The 24,258-nt window shown below is 34.2% G+C and overlaps 1 protein-coding gene across 4 annotated transcripts in view; it reads right to left on the reverse strand.

The window, feature by feature from the left end:
- The window catches only part of PARG (poly(ADP-ribose) glycohydrolase), a 114,585-nt gene that overhangs the window by 80,377 nt on the left and 9,950 nt on the right, over positions 1-24,258 (reverse strand). For 3 of the 4 annotated variants that reach the window (XM_039872382.1, XM_039872385.1, XM_039872384.1), the window contains 3 exons: positions 22,307-22,429; positions 22,109-22,192; positions 17,478-17,552 (listed from right to left, as the gene is read on the reverse strand). In XM_039872382.1, the coding sequence (XP_039728316.1) occupies positions 17,478-17,552; positions 22,109-22,192; positions 22,307-22,429 (282 nt within the window). The remainder of the gene's footprint in view (positions 1-17,477; positions 17,553-22,108; positions 22,193-22,306; positions 22,430-24,258) is intronic. The other variant, XM_039872383.1, reaches the window with a different exon arrangement.

Below are 24,258 nucleotides of genomic sequence, written 5' to 3' on the forward strand. Positions count from 1 at the left end.
AAAAAAAGTGGCAAGAAATGATGGTGGAGAAGTGGGCAGAGGCAAAGCCATGTAATACCACATATATCACCCACTAGAGCTGAAAATAGATGAGGTACCACGTAAAGTTTGAAAATATATGAATGATAGCTCACTGAGTGTGAGCAGCAGGAAGGATGGATTTGAAGGGAGCAACACTGAACATGGAGGTCAGCTGGATGACTGTTGCAATATACCATCTGAGCCATGTTGATGGCATAAATTAGATAAGTGTAATAGAAATAGAGGTGAGACTCAAAAAGTGTTTAGGAAGTAAAATTATTGTGTCTTTATATAAGAAGCTGACAGTGAAAAAGAGAACTGAAGATCAAAGATTTGAATGTGCTCACCACTGAGTGGTAAAGCTCTTGGCACTATGTTAAGTGTTAGGACATAATAAAAAAGAAATCACAGCCTCCTTCAAGGAAGGGCATGGGAGATGAACAAGTAAAAAGTCAATATAGAAGTGACAGCTACACTGAACACTAAAGGACAAGCAAGGATTAACAAGGCTTTGGAGGAAGAAAGATGAGGCCAGAAAAGATATGATGACATATGTATCCTAAAGTGTAATTATGTTTTGGACGGGCTGAGTTTTTTGGAATGGAATAAGACTGGCTTTTCCTTAGTGCTATCAAGAAAGAGATGAAGAATACTGAAAACCTATAATGAAGAACTGAAAGAATTTCCCTTTTAGATGGTCTCAAATTTCTCAAAGAGGTGTGAGGTAGAAGCAGATGAATAATAGAGTATGGGCAAGGATTAGAGAACAATGAAAAGGCTCAGAACCATAAATAATGAGGAACTAAAAGATGACAAAAACAACCAAAGGCCAAATTAAGATTCAATAACATGAACTTTCAGTAAGGCCTATAGATAAAATTTATGGTTTATTTCTTGCCTTCCTGTCTCCCTGCCAAATATAACCTACTTGTTAAGAGTAAAGGAAGCAAGTGGCTGGATGCTATCAGAGTTGGAAACTAGCATATACCAAAGGTCGAGGAGAATCTAGATGAAAAAGTAGACTACATGTACCAGACTTGGCAGAAAGAGATAGGAAGGCAGGAGAGAACCAATAGATTACAACTGTTTTTGCAAGGTGTGTTCCATGGAATACTAGCTACAAGGGAAATCTTAAGATGTTATGCAGAAAGGAGTTTTGTTTGTAAATAAGTTTGGGGACAGTGTAACCCAATCTAAGCAGTTTCTTTAAGACTTCTCGGAACTATATCCCAGGATATAATATGCAGCATAATAACCTGACCATTTAACCCTTTATATACAAAGTATTTGAGCAACACAACCTGGGAAACAGTGGCCCAGAAGAAAAGGAATAAAAGCAGTAGCCTTAAAAACAGAGAGTGGAGAAGGAATGAGAGAATAGAAAACTAGGAGGCTACGGTAGGAGAGAAATTCAGAACTCATGATCTTAGAGAAGGAATTGACCCAGCAGATAACCAGGTCCAATTTGTGATCATATGTGGTCACATAGATTAACACAGTAGAAGGTCTCACACATAAACTTCAGTCAGACTAACATATGACTGGGTCATCAACATGAATACCAACCAAAGTTGCCCAAGTTGATGTCAGGTATCAGGGCTGAGAGGAAAAGCGGTGTCAAAGGCTGGCAGATAAGAATAGCAAGAGGGGATATAACCAGTTGGCTAAGGATCCAAAGGAACAAAAGGCTGTTAGATGTTGGCAGGTGACCTCCCTAAGTCAGTGTTTTTAAATGATGCCAGATCTAAGGACATATGACACTAAAGCCACCTTTTTCCAGAGGATTCTTCTAAGCTCCTCTTCTTTCTACTTATATAGTCAAATCTTTGAATTACTGGGCCTCCTTAGCTTGGTTTCTGCCATGATTCGGCCCCTTTCCCTAACCATTTCCAAATGACCTAATGTTTGGACAGTATGTTTGACTGACTCAGTTCCTCTCTAGGTGCTAAGTCAAAAGCGAGTTCTGATGGCATGCGCCACAGTGCAAAAATAAAAGCCGAGACTCACCTCAACCCAGATCTACAAATATCACCCTAGGCTTTCACAGATCTAGAACAGGGTTAAACAATTCAATATTGGACAGAAATTAGCAGTGGAGACTAAGGAGAAAAATAACTCCTCTTCATTCTAACAAGTTCCATTTGAGAAGGAAAAACTGCCAATAGGAAAAGCTTCTTTAGCTAAGGTAAAACATGTAGGACAGATACTATTCAAGGAGTGGTTTGGGAAACATAATACAGTAGAATAGTGGTTCTCAAATTTTTAAGTACATCAGAATTACCTGGGGGCTTGTGACCTTTTGGGCTGGATAATTCTCTGTCATAGAGAGTGGCATCCTCTTCACCATAGGATGTTTAGTGGCATCCATAGCCTCTACCCACCAGAAGTCAGTAGTACCTCCCTTCCAGTTGTGAGAACCAAAAATGTCACCAGATATTGCCAAATGTCCCCTGGGAAGCAGAATCACTTGCAGATGAGAAATACCACAATACAGTTTTGTAGTTAAGAGCTAAGAGTGGAATGAGGGGCACCTGAGTTGAAATCCTGGCTTCATCACTTGAGCAAGTTAAACTTTCTAAGCCTTGGTATTCAGTTCTTCATTGGTAAAACAGAAATACTAATAGTGTCTACTTAATGGGGGTAGTTGTGAGAATTAAATGATAAAACATACTGTTTACACTGTACTTAGTACATAGTAAACCTCCCAATAATAAGCACCAGTATGTTCTCTATGACAGATTATCAAATAGGATGTTCCAGCAAACACTGAGAAGATTACCTACAAGGGCAGAAGTCTGGGAGGAGATAGGGCTAAGCCCATAATTGATAACAGTTTGAAAATGAATTGAAGCTGAAATGGTCTGCAACTTAAGCAGTAGGCCAAGAAGAAGGAAAGGTAACAAAAGGAGACAGAAATCAACTATGGGGAAAGAGGCTGTTCAATCCAGTGAACTATAACAGCAAGTACTTTTAATATTCCACTTTCAATGGAAGATGCCCTTGTGCTATACATTGAATGTTTGTGTCCCCTCCAAAATTTGTATGTTGAAACCTAATGCCCAATGTGATGGTATCAGGATGTGGGTCCTTTGGGAGGTGATCAGGTCATGAGGATGGGGTCCTCATGATTGGATTAGTGCCCTTCTAAAAGAGACCCCAGAGAGCTCCTTTCACCTCTACTGCTGTGTGCAGACACAGAAAGAAAACAGCCATCTATGAATTCAGAAGCATGTCCTCACCAGACACTGAAATTGCCAATGCCTGGTTCTTGGGCTTTGCTAGCCTCCAGAACTGTGAGAAATAAATATCTGCTGTTTGTCAGCTACCCATTCTATCAAATTGTGTCACAGCAGCCAGAATGAACTAAGATACCTTGTTTATCTCTGATCTGGGCTTCCCAGGACAGAGGCAAATTAGATTAATAGCATCACTTGGGAGTTCATTTGAAAATATTCCATATTTCACTATGCTGGAAATGGTTTTTGTTGCAGAAAAATGTCTTTTTATAGTGCTTTTCATGTAAAGAAAGAGTATCTGAGGCAACAAGGTATTATGCCACTCAGCTTACTAAAAACTTCTTTAACACTATAAAGAATAAACACTATAAAGACTTTAACACTATAAAGAATTGCCTCTGTCCTGGGAAGCCCAGATCAGAGATAAACAAGGTATCTTAGTTCATTGCTCAGACAGCTTAGAATCTGACTGCCTCATACAGTTAAGCATTACCTGTCATTACCATGGCTAAGTGCCTTTCACAGCTAGTACCACCGGCAAAATATAGAGACTTTTGGCTCAGTCCTCAGTAAATGCAGCTACCATGGCACTAATGGTGCACTCTCTGCATCAAGAAGACAATGGACCTATTTAAACTCTATGACTGAGTTTACTTCATTATTTATGTAGGCTACACACTAAAGAGTATATAAATTTAAAAAACAGATTTATATTCTGTTTTCATTTCCTCATAATTTTTATCTTCAGATAACATATACTATAAGAATTCTTCTAGTGTTAAATATGAAATCTTACATGTAGATAAAAATTTTAGGAGTTTACCCAAAAGGAATACAGAGTTTATTTTTAATGAGTAGGACCATAAGAAGAGTAAATGTAAATTCAGCAGGAATTATAAATGAAGGCATCGTGTCAAATGATGTTTAAAAAAAAAACAACATTAGAGCTAGTTAATAGAAATCATGGAAGCTATTAAACATGGAATTATTATCACCCCTTTAACAGAGAAGATTTCTGAATAATGAAATCAATGCCATGGCAACATTTAAAAGTAATGGCTTCCATAGCTATATGAACCAAATGAATAAGGTTGGAGTTAAAGGACATTAATATATCAGTTTAATATCATTATTAGAATACGGGAGGAATTCTACTGAATGGATTTCCACTTTTGGATATCTGTAATTTCCAACTACCTCCACACACATAAATACTATTCAGACAGTGTTTCACAAATACAAAACAACTCTAATTTTATCACTGATCTAGTGCATGGTGGGCTCAGTTAAGATTGATTATCCATAATAACTTAGCAAGTTTATAAAGCAAAGTGCCTAGTTCCAATTGGAGCAATTACTCCTATTGAATATGCACTATTTAAAAAAGAATCATGAGTATGAGACCCTCAACATATGCTACAATCCAAACATACATTAACCAAAATGGGGTGACAGGGGGTAGGGGGAATCCACATATTTCATATGAATCCAAAATTTAATATTTTAGGGACTGTGATTAGCTCTTTCGGCTCCTACAGTTATCATAAATTAAATTAAGTCAAGCTGTAAAACAATGCAGATCTTACTGATTCTAGAGAATGTGAGTCACCAAGGGAAGAAGTCCAAAAAGGTTAAATTTACACTGACCTCCAAATCAGAGGTTTGAAAGCTAGAGAGATAAAGACAAGCTGTAGTCTTGTGAAACATTCAAGGCTGCTAGGCTGCTTTCATTTGATTAGGAATTTGCTACAGGCTCTTTATGACAAATATAACAAGGACACTTTAAATCTTTTAAGCTTTGAAGAAAGATCCAAAAAATAGATTAGCTATGAAGAATTCGATTTGGAATTGGAAGCTAAGGAGTAATGTGTTTGTACACATTCAGAAACTTATGTCTGCATTACCAAAAAAAAAAAGAAAAAGAAAAGCTATTGTAGAACACCACAATCTTTACTAGTTATTAAAGAAATTTGTTGCTTTACGTCAGCTTTTCCCAAACTCTCCTAAAACACACTAATGTTTTATGAAATGTTTACAGATTCTGGTGACGGTAGGAGTAAGGGGGGTGGGGGTGGGGTAGGTGGAATGGAGAGAGAAAAAAAATGATCCTCTAATATTTTTGTTTTAAAATTTGTAATATACAAAAATACTATTTTGATACAGTTATTGGATTAGCTGCCCATAATATTATGCCCTGCCCCAAAGGCCAGGAAGTCCACAGACACCACTTACATACTTACGCATGAATGCACTGACGATTAAGTGATGAATAAACATTCAACTATTATATTTTATGCTATTTAATGACAGGTGATTTATGCTGTGATTTTCGTCTAATAATTTCAACATATTATATTTTAACATTTTATCACACAATAAAGATATAGATCAAACTTGATAATTTCTTCTAGCTATTACTTTATATATGATATGACTGTTTTGCTACTCTATTTTAATACAAGCTTATATTTGTTTTTTTCCTGAGTTTCTATTGATGTTCTGTCAATAATTATAATTTTAAAAGTTTCTCATGCAGGTTCATTATAGATAGATTTACACACCATCATTTACAAGGAAAGAGGTTTTCACACAGCCTTTTTCTGTTAAATCATAGGACAACATATATTCAATATTTCAATAACTATAGTAACGGCAAAAGATGCACGATTTCTAAGTTACAATAAATAATTTATTGTGTATGTATGATTTGAGGTAGAGATCTCATACCTTCATGTATTCACTAAAAAAAAAAATTGTGGTTTCCAAAGAGGAATATATTAATAGCCTAATAACAACTATTAATAAATAATTTATTGTGTTTGTATGATTTGAGGTATAGACTTCATACGTTCATGTATTTACTAAAAAAAAAGAAAGAAAGAAAGAAAGAAAATCGTGGCTTCCAAAGAGGAATATATTAATAGCCTAATAATAGCAACAAAACCTTTCTACTTTAAACTCTAAATTTTTCCATTTATTTTTAAATGCCCTTTCATTCCTGTATCCTAGCTCTTATTCTTCATTTTTAAAAGCCACAGATATAATTAAAACAAACAAACAAACAAAAACCTCACTCATTTATGGCCACTTTTATGGCTAAATCAACAGATGTAAGGAATTAAGAGGCCTAGTCATTCCTATCTTTTCTGTATTCCAGACATAAAACTAAAGTTGGAAAGAAAGATAAAATAGTCACTAAAACCTTTGGTGTTCTTTGAACAACTAGCACATTTGCTAAAAAAAAGTTTGCTATACAAATCAATTTCAGAATTTAAAGCTCTCCAAATTGAATAAGTTAACATTTACATTTATTGTGACATATATATTCAAAAAGTACATAAAATTTATATGCATGGTCTAATGAATAATTATAAAGCAAACAACTATTTTTAAACTACCATCCAAGTCCAAAAATAGAAGGCAGGATCAAAAAAACAGAACTAACCTCTCTTATACCCCACCCCACCATGCACATCCATCTTCAATCACTATGGCTTTAATGTGCTATGTAAATTTCACAAGTTAATGCACTGAGAATGAAAAAGGAATAGTACCACAGGTGTTGTAAGATGAGAGTATTTAAAATACCCATAAAATTCATTAATAAAGAAACTTTTCTAATATATAGGACACTCTGTTAAACTTTCCTGTGGAAAATGCCAGCAATAAGTATATCGATCTATTCAGAATATAAATTATAGAAGTGTTTGAATTTAATTTTGTGGAATATCACACAGGAGAGCCATAAAACACAGATTATTTGTTCCTAGCCTTCCAACAGCTGGCAGTGAGGAAAACCAATATTAGCATTCAAGATGCAAAAAACACTAAATAACAGCCATTTCGACTCAGTAGCACCTAAATATTTAACGATAAATTATAGAATAACGGATTGATCTTTGCGATCTTGGCTGGGCGCTGACAAAATAATAAAAGCTTAGGCAATACTCCTCACTTCTATCCCTAATAAGGTCGTTCACATAGCAGGTTTAGGAGGATTCTGGATCTCTTACTTCTAAATTAAATACTAGTATATAGGTAAATTACTGTAACATAGAATCACACTACATGACTATTGATATTAATGCCTCCTCTTTACGTACTTTTGGTTACAAAATCTATTACTCACACAATTAGCTAAAGCAATATTTTAAGGAGATATATATTAACAGCCTCAAAATAACTTAACATTAAAACTGATGTTAAATTTGAACTTCATTTTTTTTCTTAGCAAAGCAAGCCACTCAGAGCTCAAAGAACTCCTTTTAAAAAAGTATTCTGACTCTAATATGTGGACATAGATAATGCAAAACAAATATAATTCATTTATAATTTAAAAACTAGCCAAATAATTGTTGCCCTTGCACTAAAAATCTGCTTTTCTTCCTCAATCCCACTCACATACATGTCTAACACCTACTAACCATTGCAAGCTTGGGCAATGTTACTCCTGTGGGCTGTGATGTGGTAAAATTCCATATAACACTCCTGGATATTTGATGGACAGAAAAATACAACTATATTAAACACCCAAGGTCTTTTGTTAAGTACACTGAATTTGACAGAATAAAAAACAATCACAGGGAAGAACATCCTTGAACTTCTAGGTATTATTTACAAATAGATTTCTTTAAATCTCTAACTGGAATGGCTGAGCAAACAATATATCAATTTGATGGAATATTATGCCACCATTAAGACTAAAAATGCTAAAGCTAGGTAACATAGATTTTATAATATATCATAAAATATTTTAAACATACTTTTATATCGAGATGTAACTATAAAATATTATAGATATGGGTAAAGACTTAAAAGAAATAATAAGAAATGAAAACAGTAGTTATGGGGACTCCTAATCTTCCGTATGTTTAAAAAGTAAGTGAAAATCAGGTCAAAAATGCAATGATTCTATTCTCCAAAGAACTGTAAAACCATCATCAGCACCTCATATTTAGGATCTGCACTAAACACACCAAAACTTGCTATAGATTACTTTTACTTCTAGGCAAGGTTACCAGGTAAAAGGGAAACAAGGTCCTGTCTGAGTAGTCTGATTAAGAAGAGGGGAGTGAGGAAAGACTGCTCTACCTCACAGAAAGGTGACAGAGGAATTTTAACCAATGGAATGTTCTACTACCATCACAAGGTATCAAATTTAACATTCTTACAAAATTTACAACTATGTCCAATTTAAGCCCAAAAAATTATAAATGGAAATAGATCATCTATATTTTATAAGCGACATAGAAGATTACATCAGTTTAGCCAACTTTTCATTGCATCAAAAATTACACCTCTGTAAGAGTGAAAGACATCTACATTCAAGGATATTCTGATACAGGCGTAATACTTCTACTACTTTAGGCCTGCCTTTAAACATCACATGGGTCAAAAGCTCAAAAAGATGCCCTAAAATCACTGGTTCTATCTCAAGATGCAGCATTAGTTTGGAGTCTATTAATATGATTATAAAAATTGCCCTTCACAGCTAACATTTTGCAGAAATGAACAAGGTGACCCTAAAATTCACATGAAAATGCAAAAGATCCAAAATTGCCACAGCAAACTAGAAAAAAGAACAAAGTTAGAGGACTCACACCTCCCAATTTAAACTTACTAAAAAGCTATAGTTATCAAGACTGTGTGTTAGTGGCATAAAGATAGACACATATATCAATGGCACAGAATTAAGAGGTCAGAAATAAACCCTGAAGTTTATGGTCAATTGGTTTTTGAAATAGTGCCAAGACAATTCAAGAGAGATATAAAAGTCTTTTCAACAAATGGTGCTGGGACAACCAGAGATCCACATGCAAAATAATGAAATTGGACCTCTACTCCATACCATATATGAAAATAAACACAAAAAGGCTATTCACATTAAAAAAAAAACAATAAAGTTGGATCCCTAATTTATACCACATATAAAATTAACTCAAAATGGGTCATAAACCTAAGTATAAGAACTAAAAATCATAAAATTCTTAGAAGAAAACATAGAAGTAAATCTTTGAGACCCTGGATTAGGCTCTTGAATATGACACCAAAAAACAGAAACAAAAGAAAAAAATAGATAAATTAGACTTCATCAAAATTAAAAACTTTTTTGCGTCAAAGCACATGATCAAGAAAATGAGAGGACAATTCACAAAATGGGAGAAAATATCTGGAAATCATATTTCTGAGAAGGAACTTGCATCTAGAACATAAAAAGAACACTTACAATCCAATAATAAAAAGAAAAATAACCCAATTTTTAAAAAAGACAAAGTATTTGAATGGATATTTCTCAAAAGAAGATACAAATGGCCAATAAGCACATGAAAAGATGTTAAACATCATTAGTCTTTAGAGAAATGCAATTCAAACCACAATGAAATACTACTTCACACCAACTAGAATGGTTAAAATTAAAAGGACACACATTAACAAGTGAGGATGTGGAGAAACTGGAACCCTTGTGCGTTGCTGGTAGGATTGTAAAATGATGCAGCCACTCTGGAAGACAGTTTGGCCGCTCCTTAGAATATTAAAGAATTACTACATAATCCAGTAATTACTAGGTATATATACCCAAGAGAATTGAAAACATATGCCCACAAAAAAACCTGCACAAGAAAGTTCATAGCAGCAGCGTTGTTACTATCTGAATAGTGCAAACAACTCAAATGTCCATTAACTAATGAATGGATAAACAATATATGGTATATTCACACAATGGCATATTACTCAGCAATAAAAAGATATGACGTATTGATATATGCTACAATATGGATGAACCCTGAAATATTATGCTAAATGAAAGAAGCTTAACAGGCTATTTGTATAGTATATTTCCTTTAACTATTTCTTCTCTACCATCCAAATACTATGTCCTCTATAACATTTGCCCTGTGACCCAAAATAATATTCTTTTGCCCTTCCACAACTCACTAGACTACAAGAACATTTCTTCCACTCTGCCTTATTATTACAATCATGTACTGTGAAAGACATGAATTTATCGACAGTCTTATGCTCAGAACTGTCGATAAATTCATATCTTTCACAGTACAATGCCTTATATATAAGGATGTTCAGTGTTCTTTAAGGGATAAACATCATTAGAACAAAAATAACATGCAGCCACTCTGGAGTCTAATAGTCCTTTATGTATTCAATGAATAGTTACAGGTCACCTCTTTTGTGCTGGAACTGAATGAGCTCAAATCTAGATTCATCTGTTTAACGTTGAGCACGTTATTTAACCTCTCTAAATCTATTTTCCTTTTCCAATTGAATTTGCTACCTAAACTTCACAAAAGTATTTCAGGATTAAATTCAATAATATATTCCTTTTGGTACACATATGTCCTCAATAAATGCCATATCCTTTTTTCTTTCTTCAAAAGTAACTGAATATATTTCTTTAGGTCTGTGAAAAAAACGTAGTATATAGAAGATAAACCCAGGAGAAAAATAATCTCAAACTTTTAAATCAAGTAATTTCAAATTTCAAATTTATATTATAAACCCCACGTTTTATTAGTAAAATTATCTACTCTAAGTTGAGAACTAATGTCATTTAAATTGCAGAATTCTTTTACCTTACACTGATACTACACAGTCACTGGAAAATTACTTTTTTATAACCAAAATTTGCTTTTCCAAGAGGCTTGAATATTATGGGTATACTTTCTTAGGCAACAAATTTATCAAATATATTAAGCCCTTACTCTGTAGAAGGTACTGTAGAGAGTGCTTTACGTATTCATACACTTTGAAAGTAAATGTACTGAGGAGGGCATGGTGTGATGTAGGACTCACCCATTGCTGGTGAGAACAGAAGGCCAGCACAGCCTTCTAGGAAGGCAAATTGGCAGTATGTATCAAAGGCTTCAAAACCAACACATCTTTTGATCCAATAATTATATTCCTAGGAATCTATTCTCAGGAAATAATCAATGATACAAAAGATTCAGGCACCAAGATTTTTATTGTAAAATAATGACATTTTTAAAAATCCACATTCGATGTGTATAGGTGGATAGAATTACATTTTTTTAAATGTTAAAGAATGTTCCAGAGTAGCAAAATCATAGGCAATTTTTGTCTTCCTTTTTTTGTATTTTTCAAGTTTTTCTATAATTCGAATATGTTAACGATAAAAAAATCTTTTTTTAAGTGGCGAAACAAACTGTTTTTTGAGACAGTAACAACATATTTATCATTCTTGAATTTTAGAAGTGATATCCAGAAGGGATTAAAAAAATGGCGTAGATAGAGGCTCTGTTCATCCCTCTGGCAACCAAATCAAAGTTGTGATGGAAACAAGGAGCAAACAGCAAGGAAAAATCACCTGGGATCTAGATGAACAAGCCATACAACTAGAGAGAAATCTAAAAAATCACCCTGCAATGGCAGAAGGCAAGACAGAGCGAGAACACGAGGCAGCTGAGTGGGGCAGAGGCTGCAGAGGCAGCAGCCGGCAGCTGCAGATGCCTGTTAAAGGGGCCATGTCTGTAAGTGGACTTTCGCAGTGTCGGACCTGCTCCGTCTGAGCACCAGTGCGCTTCGGCTCCAGGCAGGGAACACCACATACTTACAGGGGGACACCAAGTTGTTGGAGTGAGGACCGAGGGGAGACTTGCTCTGCACAAAAGTGCAGGTGATATCCATTGTTCCCTGTTGAACCCTCCCCCCTCCCAGTGCAAGGACAAAGCACCGCCAGGACAGTGAAGTCATCGAACTGGATAACAGAGGTCCCTCTGCCCAGAGAAGTCCCTGAAACCCCGCCTCTCCCAACTCACGGCCCCACCCAAGCCACAACCAGATACAGCCTCAGCAAGTCAGGTGCTCCTTGCTGAGCAGCACCTACACTCACAATGGAGGCAGCTGGCCTCGGTTTCTGGTGCGGCCTTTTGAGCCAACTATAGGCACAGCATCTGTGGATTGCTTGCTGAATCTTAACAAGTGGCCCCGAAGGGGCAGAGGCTTGAGCCAAATTTGGCCTCTAGCTGAGCCCTTCTCAGGACTGTGCCACGAGACACCTACTTCACAAATCCACGCTAATGAGACTGGAAGACTTAGGAGCTTTGCTTAGTACATAGAAAGACATGGAAAGGCAGCCAAAATGGGAAGACAAAGAAACAGAAAACATATGAGAGAGATCCAGAAATAATGGAGTCAAGCAATCTAACAGATGCAGAGTTCAAAACACTGGTTATAAAGATGCTCAGTGAACTTATGAGAAGGGTAAATGAATTCAGTGATAACTTCAACAAAGAGATAAAAAAACATAAAAATGGAAATGGAAATTATAAAAGGGAACCAGTAAGAAATGAAGAACACATTATCTGAGATGAGAAATATATTAAATGGAATAAACAAAGAAATAAACAAAGTGAATAAAGAGGAGGATCAAATGACCTATATAGAGGATAGGAAAGCCAAGGACAATCAATCGGAATGGCAAGAAAAAAGAAGCCAAGACTATAATAATAATTTAAGGAGCCTATGGGACACTACTAAATGTAAAGATATCTGTGTGATAGGGGTAATTGCAGAGAGAGAACAAGATGTTGAATATATATTTGAAGAAACAATGATGGAAAACTTCCCTCACCTGGTAAAGGAAATAGACATACAACCCAGGAAGCTCAGAGTCCCAAAAACCAGGAATCCAAAGAGGCCTACACCAAGACACATCATAATTCAAATGCCAAAGGTTAACTACAAAAAGAGAATCTTAAAAGCAGCAAGAGAAAAGCAGTTAGTTTACCTACAAAGCAGCACCCATAAGAATGGCAGCTGATTTCTTGAAAGAAATCATGCAGGACAGAAGGGCTTGGCACAAAGTACTCTACATGATGAAAACCCAGGATCTACAACCAAGAATACTTTATCCAGCAAAGCAATCATTTTGAGTCGAAAGACAGATAAAGAGCTTCCTAGATAAAAATAAGCTAATGGAATTTATCACCATCAAGCCAGTATTACAGGAAATGTTGGAGGGACTTCTTTAAGAAGAAAAAACATTATAAAAAACAGGAATAAAGAATGATAATAACTACATTCCTATCAACAAGTACCTCAAATGGAAAAGAATTAAGTTCTCCAACCAAAAGATAGAGTGGCTGAATGAATAAGAAAACAAGACCTCTACATACACTGCCTACAAGAGACTCACTTCAGATTAAAAGACACACACAGACTAAAGGAAGGGGATGGAAAAACATATTGCCTTGATGGACCTACAAGGTACTGCACTGAATGAAATGGGTCAGATAAAGACAAATATCACGTGATTTCATGTACATGGGGACTCTAAAGAACAAAATCAACAACAATAACAAAAGTGGAAATAAACTCATAGATACAAAGAATATTTAGAGGGCTATTAGATGGGAGGAGGGGTTGGGAGACCACAAAAAAAAAGACAAAGGGATTAAAAGGTACAAATGGATAGTTGCAGAATAGACATGGAGATGTAAAGTATAGGATGGGGAAGACAGTTAACAATGTTGCAATAAATATGTAAGGGGGCAGAGGGGTACTAGATTTAGTGGGGTGATTACTTTGCAAGTTATGTGGATCTCTGATCACTATGCTATACAAATGAAACTGGTATATTATTGTATGCCAACAATAAGTGAAAAAAAAAATCTCATTGAATTGTAGAATGTAAATACAAGCAACTAATTGTCTATTATATTTCAATAAAGACAAAAAAAGTGATTTCCAATATATTAGCTAATCCTTAAAACATGCCATTAAGGTGAATAAAGTTGTTATTTTGTCATTTTAACAAATGAGGAAACTAAATGAATTCACGTGGCTTGTCCAAGGCTACACAGAGTTGAGACTAAGAACTCATGATTCTCATTTCTAATACTATGCTCTTTTCTCCACCAGTGGTTCTCAAAGTGTAGTACATGAACCAGCAGCAGAAGCATCACCTAGAAACCCATTAGAAATGCAAAGTCTCAGGTCCTACCCCAGACCTATGGAATCAGAAACTCAGAGAGAGTGGTGAGTAGCAATCTGTGTTTTAACATGCCCTCCACAAGATTCAGATACATGATAAATCTGAGTGCCACTGCTGTGTATCATGCTGCCTCATAAACACTTTGTGAGATAATCAGAACATTTCTGGAAAAAAGGGGGTGGTGGTGTTATTTATACTACTGTAATGGCATTTTCACATTTTCAGGCTCTTCCAAATTAACTGGAGGTAATTATAAAGATTCACAATAATCTTAATGTCTGATTCCTGACAGTGTAATTAATCAACCACTTTCTTTTGGATCGCCACCAGCAGTCCTAGAGAACAGACAAATCTTAACTACAGTACTGTCACAGGAAATTAACCAATAAGAACACTGAAATGTCACTAACTAAAAATGCTCAGAGAAGGAAGAGTCTGTTATATTTAGGTGTATTGTGTGCAGGGAGCAGGGGCAGGAATCAGGAACATAACAAGTTTTATTAACATGAACCATTACTTCTAAATAATATTCTTCTGACCTTGGTAACCCTGAAAACCAATATATTACCTGAGCTCCTGTGAAATCCAGTCCATAACTACTCACAGAGCTAAATGTAAGGCATTTTACTGGTGCTACAGGAAACACAAAGCTAAGAAAGACAGTCTTTGTCTCACAAAACTGTTAATAAGGTATTAGAGAATGTCAACATTTCATCAAGAATAAAGCAAGGCAAAGTGAGAAAGTGCCATAAGATAAATTTTAAAATTTGCTATGGAAATTCAAACGAAGGTGACATCTCGTTTTGGAGGGAACAGACAGGAAAATGTGAATCTGGGAAGACAGAATTTCAATAGATAAAAATGGAGAAAGGGGGCATATCAGTCTCTTATTACAGAATAATGAGAAGGCAAGTACAAGAGGAAAGTATATGCAGAGGGACAACACACTATGATTGCAGGCAATAGTAGAAAGAACACTGACGGGGTTACACTGCCCTGCCAGAGACAAACTATATTACTCTGGCCAAGAAAGTCCATCTCTAATTCACAAATACATATCTACCATAGGAATAATAATAATTCTCTTATTTACCTCAGTTTTTATCTGAAAAACAGGCCAGAGAGGGAAAGGCCCCAATATAAAAAATATAGGACACATGCAAAATTCAATAATTATTCTCTATCAGGTAAATAAAAATTATGTAATATTGAAAAAAATTTCAATTCAAAATGTTTCCATTTCAAAAATTAGTTAGTTTCTATTATTAGTAAATGAAGTATATATAATATAAATGACTAAAAATAATGTAAGAAAAAAATTATAAAAAATTTTAAAAATAGGTTTTATTTAAAAGTATATTTCTTGGAGGGGGGGAAGTATACTGACAATTTCTTCTAAAACTAAAACCACACTCATCAAACAATTCAACAGTAGCACTCTTAGGCATTTATCCCGGAGAAATAAAAACTTATGTTCGTGCAAAACCTTGCACATGCCAGTACATAGCAGATTTGCTGTAATAGCCAAAAACTGGAAACAACCCAAATGTCCTGACATGTGTCTATGGTTAAACAAATTATGATATATCTGTAACATGGAATACTACTCAGCAATAAAAAGGTGGTGGATTTATTGGTGGATTTAAGGGAATTATGAATGAGAAAAGGCAATTTTAAAAGGTTACACAGTATAACCTTTCGAAATAAAATTATAGAGATGGAGAACAGATTAGGAATTGCCAGAAATTAGGAGGGTGTTGGTGTGGCTATAATGGGCCATACCAGTGAGCTCTATGGTGATGGAACAGTTCTGTATTTTGTTTGTAGTGGTGGTTACATGAAGCTACAGTTACATAAGTACACACACAAATAAGTACAGGTATAACTGGTAAAATTTAAATAAGCTCTGATGTCAATTTCCTGGTTTGATATTGTATTATACTTATTTAAGAGATCAACATCGGGAAGGTGGAATGAAGTATGCATGGGACCTCCCTGTACATTTCTTTTCAACTTTTCTCGTGAACTATCATTATGTCAAAAGAAATGTTAAAAAAAAAAAAAAAAAAGGTATATTGCCAGTTTTTCAAAATAGATGATGCCCATTCCTCTAACAGTACTATGAAAGTTGTATTCTTACCCACTGCTGATGGCATGCTAAATTGCTACAGTCTCTTGTGGAAAATTAATTTATAGCATATATCCAAGGCCATAAAATTTTGTGCTCTTTGACCTAGTCATCTAATTTCTGGATGTCACCTAAAGAACAATATCAAATTTGGAAAAACATATAGTCATGCACCACATTATAAGATAAGATTATGATGGAAGCAAAAAATTTTTACTGCTTAGTGACATCATAGCCATAGCTCAGCGTATTATTCACATGCTTATGGAGATGCTGGTATAAACAAGCCTACTACACTGCCAATTGTATAAAAGTATAGCACATACAATTATGTATACTATATAACACTTGATAATAAACAACTATTACTGGTTTATGTATTTACTATATCATACTTTTTATCATTATTTGAGTATTCTTTCTACTTAAAAAAAAAAAGTTTGCTATAAAATAGATTCCCGGTTACACCAGCAGCAGCCTCATCTCTCGAGTGCTTCACTTTCTCTTGTGCTTGATTTAATCTCATATTGTTTTATACAGTAACATGCTGTACAGGCTTGTAGCCCAGGAGCAACAGGTTATTCCACATAGCCTAGGTGTGTAGTAGGCTATCCCATCTAGGTTTGTGTAAATGCATCCTATGATGTTCACACAACAATGAAATACCTAATGATGTATTTCTCAGAATTTATCTTGGTTGTTAAATGACGCATGCTGTGTGTGTGTGTGTGTGTGTGTGTGGTGTGTGTGTATACACATATACACACACATATATGTAAAGATTTTACTACAGTATAATTGAGAACTGAGTAAAACTGGATGCAACCTCAATGTTTGAGAAAATAGAAATGTAAAATTCTCAAAATCTAGTTGTAAAATATCATGCAGCTATTAATAATGTTGATAATGGTATAACACTATAACAGAAAATGCATATTATGAGAGAATAAAGCAAAATTCAAAATTAGCTCCTAAAACATAAATATAAAATAACAGAAAATATTTTCCACAAAAATAAAAGATAATTGCGTTATTGTGACAGAATTATGGGTATTTTCCTTTTTAACTTTGTTACAGAGTTGTCATATTATTTTCATAGTTAAAGAAATAAGCATACTTTTACCTTATCCCAGAAATCAACCAAAGCTGTAAAGTCCCATTTCTTAGAATATGCCACATTGTATTTTAGAATAGCATCCTATGGAAAAAGCATAAACAAAAACCTCATGATATAGTCAAATAAATTATCTATGAATAGACTGTCTCTTTTATGAACTACTTCCAGTAAATTTCTGAATGCTGGACAAGCTTCCTCTTACCATTAACTACTCCACATCAGTAGCTATGAACAAATAGAACGCATACTAATTTATTATTCATTTAAGAAAAATGAGATTAGAAAGATCAAGTAATAGGAGAAATAACATCATAATTACCTCATGCATTTAAACAGAGGTGATACACTCCAAGTGGACAAAAAAGTTGGATCTTGGGGATAAAAATAACTAAATATTATGATTTCTGACCATCAAAAGGGTTACATTATATATACAAATACACACACATATATATATACAGATATACAGTATATTTGTAGTATTAAAATTTCATGGGGATAGTAAATTAGGAAATATCTAAAAAGGCTTCCTAGTGGAGAAGACAATAATGAAAATAAAATTGAGAGATTGAGAGACACTGCCCTAAAGCATAAAATGGTCTTTATTCCTTTATATCAGCTATTTTTATAAGCTATATACTAATGGTTATCTTCCCTCAGCAGTTCACATAAATTTACCTAGAATGAAAAGTCTACGTAATGAAAAGTCAAAATAGTACGCCATCTACTGGTGTAACATTTAACTGTCAGAATAAGAGTACTTTATATCTTGTTTACCAGTGTCAAAAACAAGACAACAGGCCCAAAATGGAGTCACATATACTAAATTCTATGTCACCCAAATAGGACTTGATTAGTTTTAGTTTTCCCAGCTATAGACTCTTAAACCAATCAATCAGAAATCACCTAGTCGGCACTAGTGAGATAATCTGCTTGCTAGACCTCTGCCATCCCCTAAAGGAAAGTGGCCTTGCCACAACCAATCCACCTTTTGCTAGTATAACTTGCCTGTTCCCACTCCCTTCTTCCTAATTAAAGTCTTTATTTTGTACAGCTCTTCAGAGTTCTCTGCTAGATGGATGCTGCCCAAGTTCATGAATCATTGAAGAAAGCCAAAAGATCTTTAAAATTTAATCAGTTGAATTTTTTTTAAACGGTGGGGTATGCATAAGACAATCCAGTTATGCAGAAAGATTATTTACAAGTATATTTTATTGTGTCCTTTTAAATTTCTATTTTATTTTATAATTATATTATATTATTATCATATATAATTATAAAATACATAATATAATATATACATATTATATTAATAAAGTAATAAATATATAGACTTTATAAACAATTGGTAATATTCATAATACACACCCCCAAATTTCTTCTGAAGGTATATGTAAATCTGAAAAACACTGTTAGATTATTACTATAAATCTTCCAGGGAGTGGCTCCATAATGTAGTGGTTAGCACGTCTGTTTTGCATACAGAAGGTCCTGGGTTCGCACACCAGGTGGAGCCACAGACCATACCCGGGATGAGCCAGGCCCCAGGTGCACCCAAGGAGCATGTGGGAGTGGACACCCTACCTTCAGAGATCCAGTTCTTAAGGGGAAATGGCAACATCCATGGGTCAGGGGTGGAAGGGGGGCGGGGGCGGGAAATAAAGAGGGGGGGAAAAAACTTCCAAATTTCCTTATCATTAAAGAAGTTTCAAAAAATTAACACTGCCAGAGTTTCCTGATAAATACCTCATGAGATATAAATAATCACCAAGCATTTAGGTTAAAAAATGAGCCAACAAAATGTGTATTATTTACTTGGAACCAGGGAATATCCAAGTTTCTTCAAAAAAGGAGAAAAAAAGCATCAACCATAAAATAACATGGTAAAAAAAAGCTTTTATTTTTCTCTCACGGCCATAATATAAAATTTCCCATTAGTAAAAAAAGATTTTAAGGATTTCTTTTTCTAATCACTTGTAACTAATTTCAGAATCTCACATAAAGTATTGAATAGCAGCGTCAATCAACAGGTAAATGTACAAACAAGGTATATACTGGAACAAATGACTGATACAACGAGATAACGTGGACAAATCTCGAAAATCTTTATTCCGAGTGAAAGAAGCCAGACACACTACCATACATACTATACGATTCCATTCATGTAAAATGTAAACTAGTCTACAGTAAAAAAAAAAAAAAAAAAAAAGCTGATCAACAGTTGCCTAGGGCCAGTGCAGAAAGATCAATCAACTATAAAGGGGTAATAGTAATCTTTGGCAGTGATAGGTATCCTGATCTTAGTGGAGCCTTCACAGGAATGTTTTGCATCTTGATTGTAGTACAGGCTTCACTGATATATGCAAATGTCAAGGCTTATCAAATTACATACTTTAAAAGGATGCACTTTCTTATATGTAAATTATTCTTCAAAATTGGTTAGGAAAAATATTTTAAATAGCATTTACACTAATTATTTCATGGGGTTTTATAATTAGCATTAACTCCTAATATTTACTTTTCCTTCAGTCTTCAAGTCTCAAAAGTAGTCTACTTTGAGGTCTATCATCAGAAAAACTGGATGCTGCTCTGTACCCTTAGCTATCAACTACTGGGGGAGGTTTTTTAGTGCATAATTCATAATAGCACAATTAGAGAAAGCACAAAGAAGTCTTTTCATTGCATATTATCAGACATATCATTTCTAGAAATATTACTTTGTAAATCTTTTGAGGACACTGCTCCTTTTTTAAAACTTTTTAACATCTTGAATCCCTCTTAAATCAACATCAAATGCAAAAAAACAGCAAAAAAGATTTTTTTACTTATATATCTGAGGAACACTATCCCTCTCATACTGTTCTTTCAGCAAGCAACAATTACCATAAGCAGATAGAAGAAAATCTCAATGGATTACTCTGTTCTGTTGAATCTACCATAAAATAAAAAGAAAGAGAAATTCAGATTGAAGCAATTATCCCTTTCTAAAGTAATCATGAAGCACTAAGGAACTGCTAAAGAAGTAAGCAGACAATGTAATATAGAACACTATGATTATTCTGCATGTAAGCTTAAAGAAAAAAATAGGAAATTCTTATAAATAATCCTGTTATAAGGCCATAAAAGACCCTAAAACTGTTTCTCAAATGGAGTCTGGATAGTATTGTTGGGTGGCCTGCTTTTGTGTTTGTGAGTTTATAACTATGGTTTTAGAATACAAAGACCGAAAAACAACACACTATAGTAATGAAGGAAGGCTGGTACTTTAAATAGATAAAGATTGAGCCATCCTAAGATACACCACAGTACAGGAATGTCAAATTCTAAAGAACCTGGACCAAAGTCACTATCATATTTATTTGCAAGCTGACATTCTGCATAGACATCCCTTCTTTGCAACTAGCAATATCCACCGTTTGTGATTACAAAGAAAAATAGTAAATACAAAATGAAAAATTTTGTATTTTTTTATACAGCAGTTTTTAAAGTTTCTCAGCATGCTATTTTGGGGTTCGAATCAGTGGTTTAAAAACTTCTATGCAAAAAGGGAATATTGACTACAAATCGTTCTGTGATAATGGACACAGCTCAAACGATTTTAATGCTTAAAATGGAAAAATAATCAAATTGATACAGCTGTACACTGTAAGTATAGTTTATATTTAGTTTTATGTTTGTACATACATAATTAACATTATACTAAAAATAAGTAAACTGGCAGATCCTGAGAATTTCTATCATTCAAAAGGAGTATATTATAAGGTTGAGAAACACTGTCCTTATGGAATGAAATTTTCAAAATATATTATGGTATAATATCAACATTTTTCATGTCAGGAAAGAAAAACAAGACCTATAGACAGGTATAGAAAGTTTAAGAGTAACTTGTAAGTATAAATGGAAAAACAGTACAAAACCTGAGCAACTGTACACAGCAAATCAAGTCTCTCAAAGAAAATGAAACCCATTTTCACAGTACAGAAATATCTGTTACTGTTAATAGTTACGAAAACTTTAAAGTTTACATGACTACAGTGCCAAAAATAAATTTATACTCACCCATATTTTAGCTACTAGAAAAGCAATCTAATGGTTGCTTAAATGAAATACTTAAAAAAATCAAAAAAATAAATTATTGCCAAAATATAAGGTCAATAACTTATTAAACTACTAGAAGCTATATTAAAAGCAATAAAAAACAGAATACTTAATGAATACTTTAATCATTAGGAAACTCAACTTCCCTTTGGGCAAATATTGTTGGAGTCATAATTCTTTCCTCATTCATTCTTAAAGACATTTCAGAAACATGATAATTTTAAAACAAAAGTAAAAGAGAAGCTTGTACCAAAGGAAACTGAATGGGGAATCAAGAAACAAAGGTCTTATTCCTGGTTCTCCAAATTATTTTGTGTGGCTCCAGGCAAGTCATTTACAACTCTCAATACTTCTACTCATTTCTTAGTTATGGACTGGAAACCGAGAATGTCTAGAGTTCCTCAGGAAGAAATCATGATGCATATAAATAATGCTATTACCTAAGTCCACTAAAGATCAAAAAATGTCTTTGAGGGAGGAGACACAGGGCCCGTCTCTAAGAACTACATGTAAGAGGCAAGAACAGCAAAATAGCATACCTTCAGGTTTTGGGGTCTAGTAAATTTGTTGAGAAGTGCAGTCTGAATGAGCTCCCACCTGCTCCCCGCAGTTCGCTCACCATTCTTTGAGAAAGAAGAAAAACAAATGAGGAAACTATGTTCTTTTGCATCATAAAATAGGAGTCAAACAGGAATGTACTAAATCAGAAACTAAAAGAACATCGGTTTTGTTCCTACCTCATCTTCCACAGGGTACAAGTTTTGTTCTGAACAAGGCATCTTCACATGCTTGTTGTCCCACAAATCTTTAAAATGTGTTGGAAAAGGTTTAGGAACTTCTCCTGCTCTCAAAAGATCTACCTGAAATAGAAGTTAACAAGAAAACTGTAAGTGCATAAAAACTAGGTGTATCATCTACAAAAGAATCCAAATAAAGCAGCCAAAGCAAATACTATAAAATACAGACAAGCTCCTAGGCAAGAAATCTCCAAAATCTTCAGTTGTTTCCACTCCTTATCTCCATTTAATCAGTTTCCAAGTCACCATGTCCTGGGCATTCTATTTCCATTTCATCTAGGCACCTAGTCTTCATTATTCCTTGCCTGTACTTCTGCCAAGAGCCTTCTATTTCTATCCCTTTCTCTAACTCCAACTACTCACAGAACATTCATACCCCTTAAATTCCTCTGTTCACTTGAGAATAACATTACCTTTCTCAAGTATTCCCAGGCTTCTAATCCTATCATGGCTCCCCTCTGCCTATACTGATTCCAAATGACGTTCCTGGTTTTTAACTTCCTCTTTTACCCAAACACTATCTGGTTAAACATCTTTTCTGGCCTTTAACATTTGGCCCAATTTTCATTTCCTCTAAAGTCTTCAGAAACTTTTTAAGAGGCAGTTTATTCCTTCTTGTTTTATTAGAGTATTATACTAGAGCCAACTCGTTTTTCCTTCTCCTACAAGACTCTGAACTTCTTGAGAATAATAATCATATTTACTTTGTATTCTAAATATTTATGATAGAGCCTGACATGTCTTTTACATGTATATTTGTTTACATATACATGTAAATACACACATATACATATATATAAACATATGCTATTTATAATAGCATTCAATAAATGTTTGAGGAAGGAGATATTTTAAAACATAAAAGTTTTCCATATTGTATATTCTGGACATTTCACATAAATGGAATAATACAATATGTGCCCATTTGTGTCAGGCCTCTTCACTTAGCATAATATTTTCAAGGTTCATCCATGCTGTATCAGGAATCAGAACTTTACAGCAGACAATTAAATAATGACATTTGATATCTAACAATAAATAAACAGTAATTACAGAGATTAAATAATGATGGCATAGGATGCTCTGGGTTTTGTGTGTGGTGGAAAAAAAGAGGAAAAGTTGCAATATCACTAATCTTCCCAATCAATCTTTTCTCCAAATCTTCACCACTAACCTCTTGTCAGTCATCCAGCTTTTTCTTAATTTTAAATGCACTTGCAATGCCCCCTTTTCCCTTATCACCAAATATTTAAGAATTCACTGTGTCCTATCAATTTTATCTTTAAACGATGCAATCATCTATTTTCCCTTTTTTATTGCCACAATTACCCTATCTCAAATGTCTTAAAATAGCATAACTGTTTTTTTAAGAAATCTGACATGAAATTAAAATTAAAAAAAACCTATTTTTACAAAGAAAAGTTTTATGATAATATTTACTTATTCTAACATCAATAAATGAGAGTGACTGTTTTAAATACAAAATTTGAAACTGGAAGTTAGGAATGACACTAATTTATATTTAATCTATATTTATATATATTTATATCTCTTACATATTATTTAAAAAATCCTACTCACATACCTACATAGTTGCAAATGGTAGGTTTTTTTTTTAACTGTTATTTTGATGTTCAAGGAAGCTCTTCAGTTTAATAGCAGTAGCAAGAGAACCCTGATTCTGTGGTCTGCACAAAAATGAGTTCTCTTGATAAATTTACTGATTAAAATATGGTTTTAGGCATTTTAAAGTTTTCAAATTTGAACTAACGAATACAATTCCAAATTGTTTGTTAGTTCTTTTATTACAGGTTTTTCATAGTTAAATTTAGAATTTAGAAAAGAAATGAGTCAAATTTCAAAAGAACTCCTGAACCACTGCCATGCAGCAC

This window comes from Pteropus medius, unplaced genomic scaffold, assembly GCF_902729225.1.
Source record: "Pteropus medius unplaced genomic scaffold, Ma_sr-lr_union100, whole genome shotgun sequence".
Classification (NCBI taxonomy): domain Eukaryota; kingdom Metazoa; phylum Chordata; class Mammalia; order Chiroptera; family Pteropodidae; genus Pteropus; species Pteropus medius.